The sequence below is a fragment of the Telmatherina bonti genome (genome assembly GCF_933228915.1).
Source record: "Telmatherina bonti genome assembly, chromosome: 14".
NCBI lineage: Eukaryota > Metazoa > Chordata > Actinopteri > Atheriniformes > Telmatherinidae > Telmatherina > Telmatherina bonti.
The window spans coordinates 37,468,027-37,485,748 of NC_136612.1; the positions used below are offsets into that span (position 1 = coordinate 37,468,027).

General features: G+C 42.6%; 1 protein-coding gene across 1 annotated transcript; it reads left to right on the top strand.

The window, feature by feature from the left end:
* The first annotated feature begins 470 nt into the window (after positions 1-470).
* On the top strand, positions 471-5,809 carry LOC306765886 (nucleoside diphosphate kinase B-like). The gene is made up of 5 exons (XM_079253417.1): positions 471-601; positions 3,395-3,525; positions 3,718-3,819; positions 4,492-4,604; positions 5,572-5,809. Exons 2-5 carry the CDS (start codon positions 3,409-3,411, stop codon positions 5,687-5,689), a joined length of 450 nt encoding a protein of 149 aa, XP_079109543.1. The 5' UTR covers positions 471-601; positions 3,395-3,408; the 3' UTR covers positions 5,690-5,809.
* The last annotated feature ends 11,913 nt before the right edge of the window (positions 5,810-17,722 follow it).

Sequence of the window (17,722 nt, forward strand, 5' to 3'; positions counted from 1 at the left end):
AGAACTGGGAAGGAAAACCTCCATCTGGACCAGAACCAAGAAGGAAAACCTCCATCAGGACCAGAACTGGGAAGGAAAACCTCCATCTGGACCAGAACCAGGAAGGAAAACCTCCATCTGGACCAGAACCATGAAGGAAAACCTCCATCAGGACCAGAACCAGGAAGGAAAACCTCCATCAGGAGTTTTGGGAAATTTGGACGTTTTCTACAAAGTTAGGTGCCTTGTTTATTTCTGTTTATTTCTGTGTATTTGTTTGTTTCTGAAAAACTGTGGACCTGCAAGTTAAACGTTATTAAAGTGATGAAAACAGCTTTGAGTCGTTCTTTTCGTTTCTTCCTCGTGGAGAAATTTCAGCGGTTTTTTTTTCATAAGAAGCTGAATGTTTTCCAACTCAAAGACGTTTTCAGGCCTCAACCCCCCCCCCCCAGCAACGGATCTGTCAGCAGCTGACACAGCTCTGAAGATGTGTGCCAACCCCCCCCGACCCCTCCACGGTGAAGCCTTTAAATAGAGCCGCTCTGGGCCTGCTCTGCCTCGGTGTTCATCGCTGCCACCGGCCAGTTGTCTTCACAAGTTGTCCTCGCCTCCCAGACCCAAGGTAGATATCCCGCATGCACACCATGACTCAGCACTTTGGTTTGCGCCTCGACGCTCCGTGTGACCCCAAAGCTAGCGGAAATCTGAGCCGGACGTTTTTCCTGATTTTCCACGAGCAGAAACTTTGTGTCCAGATTGTGTTGGACAGGATGCAGACAAACATGCGACGGGGGTCTCGGCCCAGATTTCTGTCCTCCCACCGACCGTTGTCGCTGATCACGAACTTCTGTTTGCGTAAAGTCGCAATTCCTTCGGAAAGACGAGGAGAAAATGACTCCGAGCGACTCTTTGTCTTTTGTGATGATTTCCTTCATGCATGCGGAAGCTTCACATGTGTAGCTGTTTAGTTCTCCACCCGTCCTCCACCCGTTTTCCACCCACCCCCCACCCGTCCCGCACCCGTCCTCCACCCGTCCCCCACCCGTCCCCCACCCGTCCTTCACCCGTCCCGCACCCGTCCTCCACCCGTCCCCCACCCGTCCTCCACCCGTCCCCCACCCGTCCTTCACCCGTCCCGCACCCGTCCTCCACCCGTCCCCCACCCGTCCTCCACCCGTCCCCCACCCGTCCTTCACCCGTCCCGCACCCGTCCTCCACCCGTCCCCCACCCGTCCCGCACCCGTCCCCCACCCGTTTTCCACCCGTCCCCCACCACGTTTTCAACCCGTCCCCCACCCGTCCTTCACCCGTCCCGCACCCGTCCTCCACCCGTCCCCCACCCGTCCCGCACCCGTCCCCCACCCGTTTTCCACCCGTCCCCCACCACGTTTTCAACCCGTCCTCCACCCGTCCCCCACCCGTCCTTCACCCGTCCTCCACCCGTTTTCCACCCACCCCCCACCCGTCCCGCACCCGTCCTCCACCCGTCCCGCACCCGTCCCGCACCCGTCCTCCATCCGTTTTCCACCTGTCCCCCACCCGTCCTCCACCCGTTTTCCACCCGTCCTTCACCCGTCCTTCACCCGTCCCGCACCCGTCCTCCACCCGTCCCCCACCCGTCCCGCACCCGTCCCCCACCCGTTTTCCACCCGTCCCCCACCACGTTTTCAACCCGTCCCCCACCCGTCCCCCACCCGTCCTCCACCCGTCCCCCACCCGTTTTCCACCCGTCCCGCACCCGTCCTCCACCCGTCCCCCACCCGTTTTCCACCCGTCCTCTGAACCAACTGCAAATACTCTTCGTCAGGTCGGGTTTCCTCGTCACAGGTCCGAATAATGCCCAACTTCCAGGTTTGGTCCATTCTGGGTAAATTATTTCTACAAAAACCAGACTGAATGTGCAACTACGGTGGCCCTGAAGGCTCAAAGGTACAAAACAAGCCAAGCTACATGCCAATCAATCCCTTAAGGTTTGATTAATAGTATTTATTCTGACTGATTTTTCTGAACACGCCACAAATGCAAGTATAAAATCCATTTTTAAATATTTGCTTCAACTTAGATAAATAAATCCTCTGGTAGTCTGGTCCAAATAAGCCCCACCTTCTGGTTCTGGGTCTCAGAACGGACCGGAAACTTAAAATCAGTTCAAAACACATAAGTGTTGTTAATCATCACATAAATCTAACAATTACAGGAATAAAACATCAGAGGTGACGAGAAACAATAAAATCTGCTTATGAAAGACAAAGACATATTTTATACATTTTATTTATTATTCTGACGCTGGACTCGCATGAAAACAATTTCCTCTAAAAAAAAAAAAAAAGACAGAAATATCAGTTTAACGCTGTTTAGTATTTATGTGATATTTTGACCTCTCCGGGCTTCCGTATGCACGCCTGCTTCTGATTTGGCTCGTGTCGTTGGGACTGAAACTGGTCTGAGATCTGGTCTGACTGGTGGATTTGAGCTGGACAGCAGTCTGGTCCCAGCTGCCGTCGGCATCCTGCCATCAGATTCCAGCAGGCGGTAAAATTAGCAGCCGGGACGCTGATGCTTCGTCCAGAATCTGCTGCAGCTGTCGGTTGGTGGGCTGGGACGGAAACCAGAACCAGGGATCGGGTTCCTCCACCAAGACTCAAGACGGAGACGTGATACGGATTCGGACTGGACTTGGACCTGGACCTGGACCTGGACCTGGACCTTGGACTGGACCTGGACCTGGACTGGACCCAGACCTGGACCCGGACCTTGGACTGGACCTGGACCTGGACCTTGGACTGGACCTGGACCTGGACCTGGACTGGACCCAGACCTGGACCCGGACCTTGGACTGGACCTGGACCTGGACTGGACCCAGACCTGGACCCGGACCTTGGACTGGACCTGGACCTGGACTGGACCCAGACCTGGACCCGGACCTTGGACTGGACCTGGACCTGGACTGGACCCAGACCTGGACCCGGACCTTGGACTGGACCCCTGCTCCTGTCTACCAGGACGAACCGGACTCGGGTCAGCAGGCTGGAACTGGATCTCATCTTCTGAGCCGGTTTCTGTAGGCTTTTGCCTGAAGACCAGCAGATCTGACAGAAACTGGTCCCGTCGTCCTGCGTCTCTAAAACACGGATGATGAAGATGAACTTAGTGAAGCTGATGAAGATTGGTTGGAGGGACCTGATGAGGTCATGAAAGCTGACCAATCAGAGCCGACTAGACTTTACGTTCTGAACCCGGTTCTTTACGTGGATCCAGAGCTGCAGATGTTCAGATCTTTGCACATGGTTCTGATTGGTTTATTTAGTCAGGTTGGAGATCTTTAGTTTTAGGGTTTGCTTCTTGTTCTGTGTTCCAAAATGGACTCTGTGTTCAGGACTCTGTGGCGTCTAACCCGCTGACCATCTCTCTGCAGCCTCCTCAGCAGACATGGAGCGTACCTTCATCGCTGTGAAGCCCGACGGCGTCCAGAGAGGACTCTGTGGCGAGATCATCAAGCGCTTCGAGCAGCGAGGCTTCAAGATGGTTGCTGCTAAATTCCTGCAGGTAACCATGGTGACGGACAGAAAAAAGGGTCGTTAATACCTGTTGACTACCCCTGCAGCGCCCCCTGCTGCTGGGAGGTTGTTGTCCAGTGTGGACGAGGCTTCTGCCTCATGCAGACACAAACTGTCATTGATTATTGATCAGCCTGCAGGAAGTTTCTCCTGATTAACCTGCTGTCTTTACTCTGTCCAGTCCTCTGAAGACCACATGAAGAAGCACTACGAGGACCTGAAGGACATGCCTTTCTACGGTGGACTCTGCAAATACATGTCCTCTGGACCCATCCTCGCCATGGTAACACTAACACAAACAGCACACACCATGCTGTCGTACAGATATCTTTCTGTTTTTATCTTCACACCTTCTTGTTTTCAAGCCGTCTGCTGTTCAGCCATCACACAGAGACCAGTCTCGCCCCGCCGGAGGACAAAGTGTCCTCAAGCAGGTGTCATTTACAGCTGACTGCTAAACAAGCCATTTGGTTTGTTCACACCGACGCCGCAGCAACAATAAAACTAGAAATCATTATTATTATTATTATGACTATAATAGTAAAGTCTTGTTCTTATTGTTATAACAGAAAGGACAGTGTCAGGTACTGTACTGTAATTATGTCTGAATTAAAGGGACTATTTTTCCACATGGACTCCATGATACTAAGATCTGGATTCTGGTTTTCCTAACTAGCTGTGAACTGGTCCAACTGGAACAGCTGGACTCTGATTCGACCAGAACTGGAGCTGGAGTTCAGAACAAAGTCCCCAGATTTGCCAGAATCTTTCCACCCTGTTAGAAACAACATGACTCTTGTCCATCCCATAATATTCCAAAACACTGCCAGTGTAAATATGAGGCAGGAACCAGAGAAAGTCTCCAGACCTGATAGTTGTTGTTTAGCTGGAACCGGGTCCAGACTTCCAGCTGGACTGGTGACGCTTTGGTGAGAGATGTGCCGATGTGTTGCAGGTTTGGGAAGGTCAGAACATCGTGAAGATGGCCAGGATGATGCTGGGTGAGACCAACCCCGCTGACTCCAAGCCCGGCAGCATCCGTGGAGACCTGTGCATCAACATCGGCAGGTGAGCAACCTCAAAGTTCAGGTGGTTTCTCCATCCCAGTTCCAGTTCCTGCAGGGAGAATGTTCATGTTGTTGGAGCTGGAGGCGACTACGGAAACCTGTTGGAGCCAAATTATCAGTTCAAAGCAAAACAGTTCAGCAGATCTGCAGATGATTAAGTTTTGTTAAAAATTCCCCCAAATTTCTGAACTGGCAAAATCAATGTAAAATAATTTAATTAAACTTTGATTTTTTTCCCCCAAAATTTTCTGTAAAATGTAAAAAAAAGTAAAACGATAAAAAACAGAAAAAAAAATTAGAAATGTAATATTTCCTATGTGAATGTATAGAAATCCACTAAAGTTTATGTGAATAACTTCTGGATTTATGTTATGTTTATAAAAGCTGAGAAGCAGGAAGTATTATGATGAATAAAAATAAAAAACCCGGGAAAATTTTATACAAGAATAACTAAAAATTAGTTATATTATTATTATAAAACTAAAGCTTGAAGTAAACATTTAAAAATTTAAAGGAGTTAAATCTACATAATTTATAATCAATAAAACATTTTGATGATCAGAAAGAAAAATTAGAATTAATAAGAAATTTAAAATTTCTGGATAAAATGTCTAAAAAGAAAAAATATATGTTTATTGTTAGTTTTAAAAAGAAAATAATATATAAAAACATACCAAAACATTTTGCCCCCCCCCCCCCACCCATATTTTTTAAATAACAAAAACATTAACTTCAAAAGAAAAAAAAGAAAATTCTTATTAAACAAATATAAAAATTGTCCAAATATTAAACAAGAAAGTATAGAATTAAAAGAAACTGAGATGAATAATAATGAATGTCAAATATCAAAAGAAATTCTAATAAATATTAAAATCTGCGTAAATGACAAATAGAGCTGAAAAATTCCCCGGATTCTGGCCTGTGATTGGATCCTGATGGCTGGTCTCTGATTGGTCGCCTCTGTGCAGGAACATCATCCACGGCAGCGACACCCTGGAGAACGCCAAGAGGGAGGTCGGTCTGTGGTTCAAAGACGAGGAGTTCGTCAACTACACCCCCTGCGCCCAGCCTTTCCTGTACGAGTAACGTATCTGGAGCTCCGCCCACCTCCTCACCTGACCCCGCCTGCAGTCGACCTCTGACCCGGTTTTCACCAATCCCTACAGAACATGTAGCACTCGTCAATAAAGTCTCATGTTGACGCCAGTTTGTTGCACGTTTCCTGATTTTCCTTCCAGAAGATTCCAGACTCGTTTTCACGTTGTTGGTTGTTCAGAAATAATTCAAAATAAATAAATGAAATAAAACTTTATTTTCTGATTCAGATCAGGGTCTGATCTGGTTCTGATCTGAACACCAGACCAGGTTCTGATCTGGTTCTGATCTGAACACCAGACCAGGTTCTGATCAGGTTCTGATCTGGTTCTGATCTGAACACCAGACCAGGTTCTGATCAGGTTCTGATCTGAACACCAGACCAGGTTCTGATCAGGTTCTGATCTGGTTCTGATCTGAACACCAGACCAGGTTCTGATCAGGTTCTGATCTGAACACCAGACCAGGTTCTGATCAGGTTCTGATCTGGTTCTGATCTGAACACCAGACCAGGTTCTGATCTGGTTCTGATCTGAACACCAGACCAGGTTCTGATCAGGTTCTGATCTGAACATCAGACCAGGTTCTGATCCAGTTCTGAACCTTGAATGACTCGTCCATCACAGTGTGTAGATTCGTTCCACCATTTTTAAGCCAACGCAGAAATCAGGTTGATTTAATGCAGCAGCGAAACGTTCGTTCCAACGTTAATCAACGTTCGCTCCAGCATTAAACCAACGTTCATTAAACCATTAAACCATCCAAAAGTCTTTTTGATCTGATTGGACGTGTTAAAGTCAGTCAAAGGACTGAATAAACTTCAGATGTTTTGTGTTGCTATTTAAAGGGTTAAAAACTAAAAGTTAAAAAAAACCTGAAATCCAAAAGAGGAGCCTTTTGGATTTCAGGCCAATAAAAATTTATTTACACGGCCAGGACGGCCACGTGTCGGGATGGGGGGGGGGGGGGCGAGAAGAATGCCCAGCAGGAGCAGCCCGGCTGCCGGAGGCTGCAGGACCCAGGGGACCCTGGCCAGAAGCCCGCCAACCCCTGTCAGCCAAGCAGGCAAGAGGCGGGGACCGAACCCAGAGCCCTGAAAGCCCCCCCAACCCCGGGGAGGGCCCTGGGGACAAGGGCCCCCCCATGTCAGCAGGGTGCGTAACCCCCGAAGGCCAGCTACCCCCATCAGCGTCACCAGCAAACCCCCTCCGGGATGCTGAGGGGCGGCAGCGATGGCGGGAGGGCACACCCTACCTACTTGTGCACTTTTACAATAATACCAGTAAATACTGGTCGTCATGTTGTGTAGTAGTAGTATCAGTAGTAATTAGTACTGATATTACTGAAGTTTTATTTTCAGTCCTGAAGACAAGAGAGATCCTTTTATCAGAATTACAACATCTTAATCCCCCCCAGTGACTCTGAGCTGGATTTTATTCCACACATAAAAACTGTAACAAAAGCAAGAACATCTCCAGAGTCGCCCGTCTCCTGCCAGCACAGAGGTGCTGATGCTTTTATTTCCAGTAGATTACTGCAACGCCCTGCTCTCTGGTCTCTCTCCAGCCTCGTTGCCACAGAACTCAGCGGTACGAGGACCAGAGGGCGGGAACACCTTACTCCAGTTTTTAAATCGCTGCATCGGCTTCCTGTGCGCTTCAGGAGGGATTTTAAGATTCTTTTACTTGTTTTTTAAATGTCTTAATGGTCTTGGGCCTTCTTATTTATCTGACCCTCTTATTAAAGATGAGCCCTTGTGTACCCTGAGGTCCTCTGGTACCGGCCTTTTAGTGGTTCCTAAAGTCAGAACTAAGACATACGGTGAGACCTCTTTCCACTGTTATGGTCCTGGACTGTGGACCAGCCTGCCAGAGGGCCTCAGGGAAGAAGAGGCTCAAGACCTTATTAGATTAGCATTTAACTAAATTTTATTTTATTCTATTTTCATATCGTAATTTACTTAATTTATTGTTGTATTTATTTTTTAATTATTTCATTAGATTTCTTATTTTTAGTACATTATTTTGAAGTCCTGTTGTGCTTTTTTTTTGGTTTCTTTTATTGTTGCTCTTACTTCTTTTCACTGTTTCTTAAGGTTATTTAACTTCTGGTTTATAAAGTTTGATTTGATTTGACATTGATCATTAATGAAAAACTTAGAATGAAGACGGTTATAACTACGACAAGAAGACGAATAATAAATCTGCTTTTTTAGATTATCTGATTGGTTGATCTGGTTTTCCACCAATAGGAAAGGAGAGTGCATTTTTTTGTTGTTGTTTTTTGTATGTTTTTATCTGCAGTAAACATTTTTAAAAACTTTCGTTTTACTGGTTTATCACCATCATGTAAGAACTGGTTTATAGTTTGACGTCTGGCTGCTTGTTGTCCACAACCAGTCCGGGACGTTTGTTGACGCCAGACTTAAAAAATGAGCTGAAGTAAAATTCAAAACAAAAACATTCACGTTTTAAAGCTGTAACTAGTTTAGGATGAAGTTAAAAAGTTTTTAGTCCATAAGAAGTTCAGTACTGATGATTTAGCAGCATTTTATCATCTGAAGCTCCTTGTGATGATAAAATGCAGCATAATAAACGAGTGTTTTCAGTCTGTCTCAGTTTTCTGTAAATGTCGATAAAGTTCAGGTGAAAACATCAGGACCCGACACGCTGATGAGAGCATGACGGATCAGATGGCAGACCTGTTCCAGCCAGTTTCACATGTCAGCCTGCAGACCTGCAGGCTGCTTTTAGAACTGAACATCACATAGGAAGCTCTGAAAGCAGCCAATCAGCTGAATTCTACCCGACAGCAGCCACATCGGGGAAACGCATCAGGCTTAGACTGCAGCTGAATGAGGACGACCTCCGTCCACCACCGAGACGCGCCTCCAACAGCTCCAGCAACTTGATCTGGAGCTGCCAGGTCCCTGGTTTTACTTTAGACACACAAACTGAAACTGCATCTAAACATCATTTATTTAAGATGGAAAACCTAGAAATCATGACTTTCTGGGTCATTTCTAAAACCTCAGTCCCTGATTTAGAGCCCCGCATGTTTACACACAAATATGTAAACTTGCATATATATACATATGAAATGAAATGAAATGAAAATACTTTATTAATCCCCAAAGGGAAATACTGTAGTATATAATAATAATAACTAGAGGAGGTGTTGTTCCGGAGGCTGATGGCTGCTGGCAGGAATGATCTTCTGTATCTTTCAAAAACCCAAAAACATCGGAGTACAGTATGTGTTAAAAAAAAAAAAAAAAGTCATAGTATTGTATGTGTCAAAAAATGTAATAGTGTTGTGTCTATCAAAATATAGTATTGTTTGTATCACGATGCAGTGTTGTGTTCTAAAAAAAGTTCATAGTATATGTTACACACTTCAAGAACGAGGCATGAACTGGTGTGCAACAGGATGACTTTTTTTAAATTCTGTAAACACAGAAAATACAATATTTTAGAGATGGCACGTCTTTCTGGCTTAACAGCTGGCGAGTTGCGCTTGGACTAAGCCGTTTCTAGGCAACGCACGGAACCCAGTCACTTCCCTTGCGCCACCACTGCCATCTACTGGTGGAAAGTGGTATAACGCCACAAATTACTGTTAAAACCTTCACAGGTAGATATGGGTGTGCCAAACAGCAAAAACAAGCAAAACACATAAGAAATAGCATGAAAAATTGTTGGGGGGTGTCTTTTATCATTAAAAAAGTCCTGGGTGCCACATATAGTATGTGCCATGACTGTATTGTATGTGTCAAAAACTGTCATGGTATTGTCACAAATAGTGATGTGTGTGTAAAGTATTGTTTGTCACAACAAAATATTGTATGTGTCAAAAAATTCATACTTTAGTATGCGTAAAAAAGTCACAGTATAATGTGTCAAAAAATGTCAGTATTATGTTTTACAATACAGTATTTTATCTGTCAAAAATGCCATAGTATTCTATGTCACGACATAGTAATGTACGTGTCAAAAAACGTCATAGTCTAGCGTCGCAGCCGCTTGGATTAACCACACAAAACACAGAGAGCTTCAACTGGTGCAACCTTAATTATCTCCTTCCTTTCTCCTGGCATTCTGACACGTGGCACGGTGAAAACTATAAACTGGACATAATACAAAGGCCATTGTACAATATTTCAATAAACAAAATATGTGAATAATTTCTGCATTTTAAATTTAATGCACATCATTTCAGTAAACATAAATAATGAAAATTCACATGATATCAGCGTTTTAAACTTATGAATTACAGTCCTGTTAATTAAGGAATCATAATACTTTCCTTTTGCCAAAAAATAAATGAGCAATTCACAATGAATGCAGAGGTACTGACACATGACTTTTCCTACCTCCTTCTGCTTCAAAGGGCGCTAAGTTTGAGCTCTACCCTCTTGCATTCTGTCCTCACACACATCTCACAGTGGCCATCCTTTCATGTAAAATATAACATACAACAAAGACCCAGAAATAAAACATTATTAAATAAATCCTTACATGTTTCAACAGAATACAAGTGTGCAGCATTTAAGCAAGAAGAATGATGTCCTGGATCTGTGTTCTGCTTAGCGAATTTATTTTGCCAAGGGAAGCTTTATAGATATAATGATCCCCTTGTATTTCTATTTTATTTCTCTATCAGTTTTGGATATTTGTTCGTATTACAGAGTTTATGCTGCTGGACCTGACCAGAGAGGACAGAAGAGGGACAGAAAGAGAACAGAAAAGAAGAGAAAACAAGAGAAAGAGAAAAATGCAAATGTGTATACCCGCCTATATACATATGTACATACACGCACACATATATATACACACCCACAAGCCAACTCTAGATTCATGGTCCCTGTGGAGAACAAAACCATTGACAATCAGGAGGACCAGAAATAAGCAATGTAAATCAGAAAGACAGAAAGAGAGCTACCTGCTGTTAATGAATGAACTTGCTGGATGACTCAGTGACTCTGACACATGCAGAACATCCAGAGTGGAACGTGTTCAGAGAAGAGTGATCATGCCAATGTGACCCCGCCCGCCCAAGTTACCAAATTTTTTAAATATTTTACAAACTCTGCGGTTTCAATGCAGTGCGTGACTCTGGCGATAACAGGAAGTAGCGACAATGACGGAAAGTAGGAGAAGAAGAACGGTGCTCTTCAAAATAAAAGCCTAAATAATGCAAAGTGGCAGAGCCGCACCATTTGCCATGAACAAAATTAACTGACATTTACATCTAGTATGTGTCACAAAATGGTGATGTGTCAAAACTGTCAGTATGGTATGTCAGAAAATGTCATACTCTAGTATGTGTCAAAAAATTTCATAGTATTGTATGTTACAACATAGTGATGTGTCAAAAAATGTCAGTTATGTGTAAAAAAATATGAGAATTGCGTGTCAAAGAATGTAATTGTATTTGATATAAAAAAAATAAAAAAAAGTCATAGTATTGTATGTCATGACACAGTATTGTATGTGTCTGAAAACTTCAATGTATAGTTAGTCTAAAAAATGTCATGGTATTGAATATGACAAAATATGTCATAGTATTGTATGTGTTAAGACACAGTATTGTATGTGTCAAAAATGTCAGTATTGTATGTGTCAGAAAATGTCATAGTATATTATGTGTAAAAAAAATGTGATAGTATTGTATGTGTTACATTGTGATTTGTCAAAAATGTCATACCGTAGTATGTGTAAAAAATGTCATAGTATTGTGTGTAACAACATAGTGGTGTCAAAAATGTCAGTATTGTATGTGACAGAAAATGTCAAACTATAGTACGTGTCAAAAAGTCACAGTATAATATGTCAAAAAATGTCATAATACTGTATGTGTCAAAAAATGTCAGTATTGTGTGTGTAAAAAATGTCATATTATAATATGTAAAAAAAAAAAAAGAAAAAGAAAAAAAGATGTATGTCACAACAGTATTGTGTCAAAAATGCCATAGTATTGCATGTCAGAAAATTGTCATTGTATTGGAAATGAAAAAAAATGTCATGTATTGTATGTTACGACACAGTATTGTACGTGTCAAAAATGTCAGTATTGTGTCACAACATAGTATTGTATGTTTAAAAAAAAATGTCAATAGTTTAACACGTGTCATGTCACTGTATAGTATCTATATCATATTATGTCATAGTTAAGTATGTCTAAAAACGTCATTGTATATATATAATGTGTCAAAAATGTCACAGTATTAGATGTGTAACAACAGTATTCTATGTGCCAAAATATGTCATAGTATAGTATGTGCTATAAAATGTGAGTATATTGTATCATTGTATAAAATGTGTGATAACTGATGTCATACTATAGCATGTGTCAAGATATGTCATAGTATAGTATGTGTCAAAATGTTTTATAGTATACATTGAGGTAGAGAGAGCACATTGTACTGGGAGAGAGACCCAGACCAAGTGCAGTAAAATTTCAAAGACCCAAAGATCTACAGTACTTCAGAGAGCAAAATACCTGGAAGGAACTAACATCTTCAGGAAAGGAAAGAACTTGTGCCAAAGTTACAAGTGGGACATGACAGAGTAAACTGCATTCTTCAGACAAGATAAACTGGTCATCCAGCCTCGCAGCAGCACTCCTAAGCTAGTTGTGGACACTTATTAACAGGTCTGTTCAGTGTTACTAGCCAAGATCTCTATCTCATACCCATGGCTGAAATCTCTACAGAAAAACACAAATTACTGAATAAAGGACATGTAAACATAAACAGCATCAGAAATAAATCGAATCAAATTAGTGAAATTCTTTATAATGATAATGTACAAATACTGGCAGTGTCTGAAACACATTGATTCTACATTTGAACTTTAAACAGCAACAGATAAAACATATATAGGAGAGGTAGAAATGCATTTGGTCGTTGGCTTGATATTTTAATTCAGAAATGTATACCTACAAGAATTAGAGAAGACTTGATGGACTTTGATATTGAAGAACTGTGGCAACAAATACATCTTCCTCATCTTAAACCGACCTTAGCAGTAAGCTTCTACAGACCTCCTAGTGCCAATACTGTGTACTTTAATAAAATATGTCAAATGATAGACGATATCAGTGTGATGAGTAAGGAGATATATTTAAGTGGAGACTTTAATATTAATTGGTTAGACCAAAACTGTTTAAAAAAAACACCCAGAATGTTAACTACTACCACAGCTTGTGGTGTTTGCCAGCTAATAAATACACCTACTAACTAGAATATGTCTTACATGTAAAGAGAGATCAACATGTATTGACCACAATGTCTCACAGCTTTTTCAGCCTATTGGTTGTAGTGATCACGACATGGTGGCCGTAGTCACGAAAGCAAATGTTACAAAAACTGGACCCAAAATTATCTTCAAAAGATTATCCTAAATGTTTATTACTGAATGCTTTGTTGAGGGAATTAAAAGCCAAACCTTAAATGAAAGTAGCCCGATCTTAACTTTAAACAAATTTGAAAAAATTTTGTTGCCAGTAGTCGACAAACACGTTGCTCTGGGAAATGCACAGTCAGAGGCAGCTGTACACCCTGGTTGGCCCAGAAACCTGCAACACTAGCAGGATACGAGTCGCTCTGGATTATATATCGTAACCTAAGAAATTCTGTTACTAAATTAAACCGACTAAAAAAGAAAAAAAACATTATTAATATAGGAATAGTGATATTAAACATGACAGCAAAAAGTATGGAAAACGTTAAATGAATTGACAGGAAGAAAAGCTCTAAATAAATACCTCATACATAAAGTTAATAACATGAATGATAATATATGGATATTATTAACATATCTAACCTTTTAATGACATATGAAATCATTAAAGATAAACAATGTTCTTTTCAATTTAAAAGTGTGTATAGAGACAGTTGAAAATATAATAAAACTAGTAAAAACAAACTCCAAACATTGATCATACTGATGGTAGGCTTCTAAAAATGGACACAGAAGAAGTAGCGCCACCTATCTGTCAGATACGCGTATTTCCAGCTGTCGGGATCAACAACAGTGGAAACGTCACAAGATAGTTCCACTGCCGAACAATAAGAAATTTCCATTTTCAGGAGCAAACAGCCAACCAGTTAGTCTCCATCCTGTAATAAGTAAAATTATGGAACGTGTCATATTTGAACAAATTACTTTGATTTGAATGACTTACTAACAGATTGTCAACATGCATGTCGCAGGAGCTGCTCCACAACATCAGCTCTAACTCTTTTTTTTTTTTTTGTTTTTTTAACCTGTTCTGTCCAGCATCTCAGCATACAGAACAATCTGCGTGCCGTATTTATGCCAGACAGATTTGCTCTGTCAAGGGAGACATCTCATGTAAATAGCTGCCCTTGATAATCTGAATATTTTTATTATTATGATAATTATTTTATTTTATTTATTTATTTATTTTACTTTTATCATTTTGCAATCATCGCCAGTCTTGATATGGCCGAGCTGCACCTGGCAGGGAAAGAGGAAAAAAAGAGGAACTGAAAGGAGGAAAAAGAGAGAGAGAAAAGAAAGGCGTGTCGAAGCTGCTCAAGTTACAGTATTTGCAAAACAATATAAAGTACTGAAAAAATACAACAAGACATCAGTAGGATAGTGACAATATTCAAAAACAGACAAAAAAATGAAAAATAAAAGTAAAAAAAGTAAATGAATGAATAAAATACCAACCGTTATTAAACATACCTACAGAGAGTCATCAGCAACATTTAGTAGGAAGCAGATGGGAAGGTGAGCGCATGTGGGCGTGCACGTGTGAGTGTTCAACCTGTGATCATGCAATCAAAGATCAGCTGAGTGCTTGTAGGGGAGCACGACCACGACCCGAGGCGTAGGGGAGGAAGCCAAGGCCCCCAGGGCCCGGCAAGCCCACCGCGCACAGAGCCCGGGCAGGCAAAGCAGAGAGAGCCTCCGTCCCCCGAAGCCCAGAGCAGTGGAAGCCTCCAGGCAGGCGCCACCCGGCGCCACGAGGCAGGGGCACCGGGTAGCACAGGGCGACGGCACGCCGGCCCGGCGGGCGCCGGGTGCTGAAGCGCGGGCCGCACAGAGAGCCGGCAGCCCACAGGCCCCAGGACCACCCGTCCCCCCGGCCAAGACCCAGCGGGCCCCGCCCACCCAGAGCAGAACCATCGCGGGCCGGCGCCACCACGATACCAGGGGCGGGATCCCCAAGGACAAGGACACGTCCGTAGACCCTCCCCCCAACAACCCCTCCCCACAACCCTCCCGCTGCTTCCTATCCCCCCTCTCCAGCACCCTCCCCATCCCTCTCCCTCCCAAGCCCTACTGTCCCCAACACCCCCCCCCCCCCTTCCTCCAACCCCCTACCCCCCTCCCCGCCCCACCCCTCCCTCCCATTCCACACACCCCCCTCCCTCCCTCCCACACACCTCCTCCCATTCAATCCTCCCTCCCCCTCCCAATCAACCCCCCCCCAGCTACAGCCGGAGGACTGCAGGCCCCAGACCTGAACTCCCCACACACACACACACACACACTTATGCAGCGAACCAGAGACCCTGCAGGCCCCCTCATGCGGCCCAGGCATCGCCCAGGACAGAGGGCCCCCCGCAGCGCCCCGCCCCCCGTACCCCGAGCGCCCCCCATGAAGAGGGGACATAGGAAGACCCCTGCCCCTCCCACCCGCCCGCCTCTGTGGTGTGTGCATGGGTGGGTCGTGGTTGTAGTGCAAGTAGAAAAAGGGGTGGCCGTGGGGGGGTGGGACCAGCTGCTGCCAGACAGCCAGACCCCCCCTCCCCAGCATTCCCTTGTTTGTGTGTGTGTGTGTGTGTGTGTGTGTGTTAAGTGTGTGTGCTGCTTGTGTAAATGTAATAGTGTCTAAGTTGTGAGTAAAATGGAGGGGAGAAAGACCCCAATGGGAGGGGATGGGCAAGGGCCCCCGCTGTAGCTCCTGTCCCCCCCCCCATGGCCAAGGCGCCTGTCCCCTCCAAACAGCTCTAACTCTGAGGACTGGCTGAGGGAAATGGATAAAAGGAAGATAGTTGTTTTCTGCAGGTAATTCAGCGTTGGAAAAACTTGAATGTTTTGGGTTTGAGGTGTCTGTATTTTCCTTTTGGAGCTATCTAACAAAAAGAACACAAACAGTTTAATGAAACAGGGATCAACAGAAACAAGGTGGCATGGAACTGTTGTCCCAAACACTGCTAACAAGATACGACTGTAAAAACGGTGACATTGTTACTATCTGTTAAGTAGATACACAGTATCTACTTCATGCAGTAACACTGCAGTGATATTTTTATAAATTATATTAATAGCTTTGTAAAACGGGTCTTTTGCTGGCGTATATATACACATACATATTTATATACATATATGTATGTATATATATAGATATATATATCTATATATATCTATATATATATATATATATATATACACATACATATTTATATACATATATGTATGTATATATATCTATATATATATATATAGATATATATATCTATATATATCTATATATCTATATATATATATATATATATACACATGCATGCATACATATATATGTATATATCTATGTACGTATCATATATATCAATGTTTTGTAGTAGAAGATATGAATATGTATTGTTTTGATTTACAGTTGAGTATAACAGGATTATCTTTTATTTTGTTTTTAGTTTAATTTTCTTTTCCTATGTTACATTTACTTTTATTTTTTGCTTATAATGGGAAATGTTCTGTATTCTATGTGTTGGACCCCAGGAAGAATAGCTGCAGTTGTCGTAGTACAGTATGTGTCATATAGTATGTCCTAATATGCGTATGTACATGTATAAATATATACTTGAATATATACATACATAAAGACAAAAACACATATATATACTGTACATTGATACAGACATACATTGATCCTCTGGAAAAGTTCTCTAAACATCCATCTGAAGGTCTGACAGGTTTTTCAGCTTCTTCTATCTGACCTGGTCACAGTCCGATGCTACGCAGACAGCTTCTTGTTTTCTTGGCAGCGCAGACGTGATGCATGTCCTCCCCTTGCTTGTTTCACAGCTGCTGCTAATCATCACTAAAATAAAACAATATAAAAACATTTTTCCAACAACTTTTATTGCATAAAAATGTAAAGTGAGTCATTAGTTCAACATCTAAATGTACTTTTTTGCACAATCATGCTGCCAAAAATTGCACAATGTATAAAATAAGCTGAGTGGAAGTGACCATCAGGACAACATCACAACATTTCTAGCATATAGATCTATATAGATATATCAGTAGAGGTGTGTTCACAGCATGGACGTCAAGACAACATGAACATCAAAAGGACGTAGCGTTTCCAACAACAGTATGAAACAAAACATTCAAATTCATCTTTTTTTTCAGTCATCGAACAAAAATTCCTCTAAAACCGTGTTTTTCAACCTTTTTCACTGAAAACTCACAAGGCACACCACAAACCGAAAAAAAGCCCATATTATTCATATAAAGTCATCTTGTGTGTCTTGAATAGAAAGAGGATAAAGACAGGAATTTTATTATCTTCCACCTGGGCCTCCTGGATGAACACAGAGCTGCTTTTTAGACCAGTCAGGTGAAATCTGACCATTTCTCAGGGCACACCGAGGGTCTCTGTGGTCAGCACAGTGGTTGGAAAACACTGCTCCAAAGGATCTCCACCAGCGCAGAAGTAGTGCATGAAACATGGAGGAAATGCCCGAGGTTGTTAAACCAGAGGAGGGTTCATCATGAAACAGGGACGAGGCTGTTTATGTCCGTTTCTCTCAGGAACGAGAAGAAAATAACAATGATCTAATATTAATTAACAAGAAGTAACGGGAGGTCGAAGCAAACTACAAACTGTTTATCATTTCAGTCTGAAAACTTTCCTTACATATAATCAGTCAGCCCAGCAAAGACTGGATCAGGACAGCAAATTCATCCCAAATGTAAAATCAATTCATGTGTCAGTTTTAACTACAGCTGCGTTACAAAGAAAACATTTGCATCAACT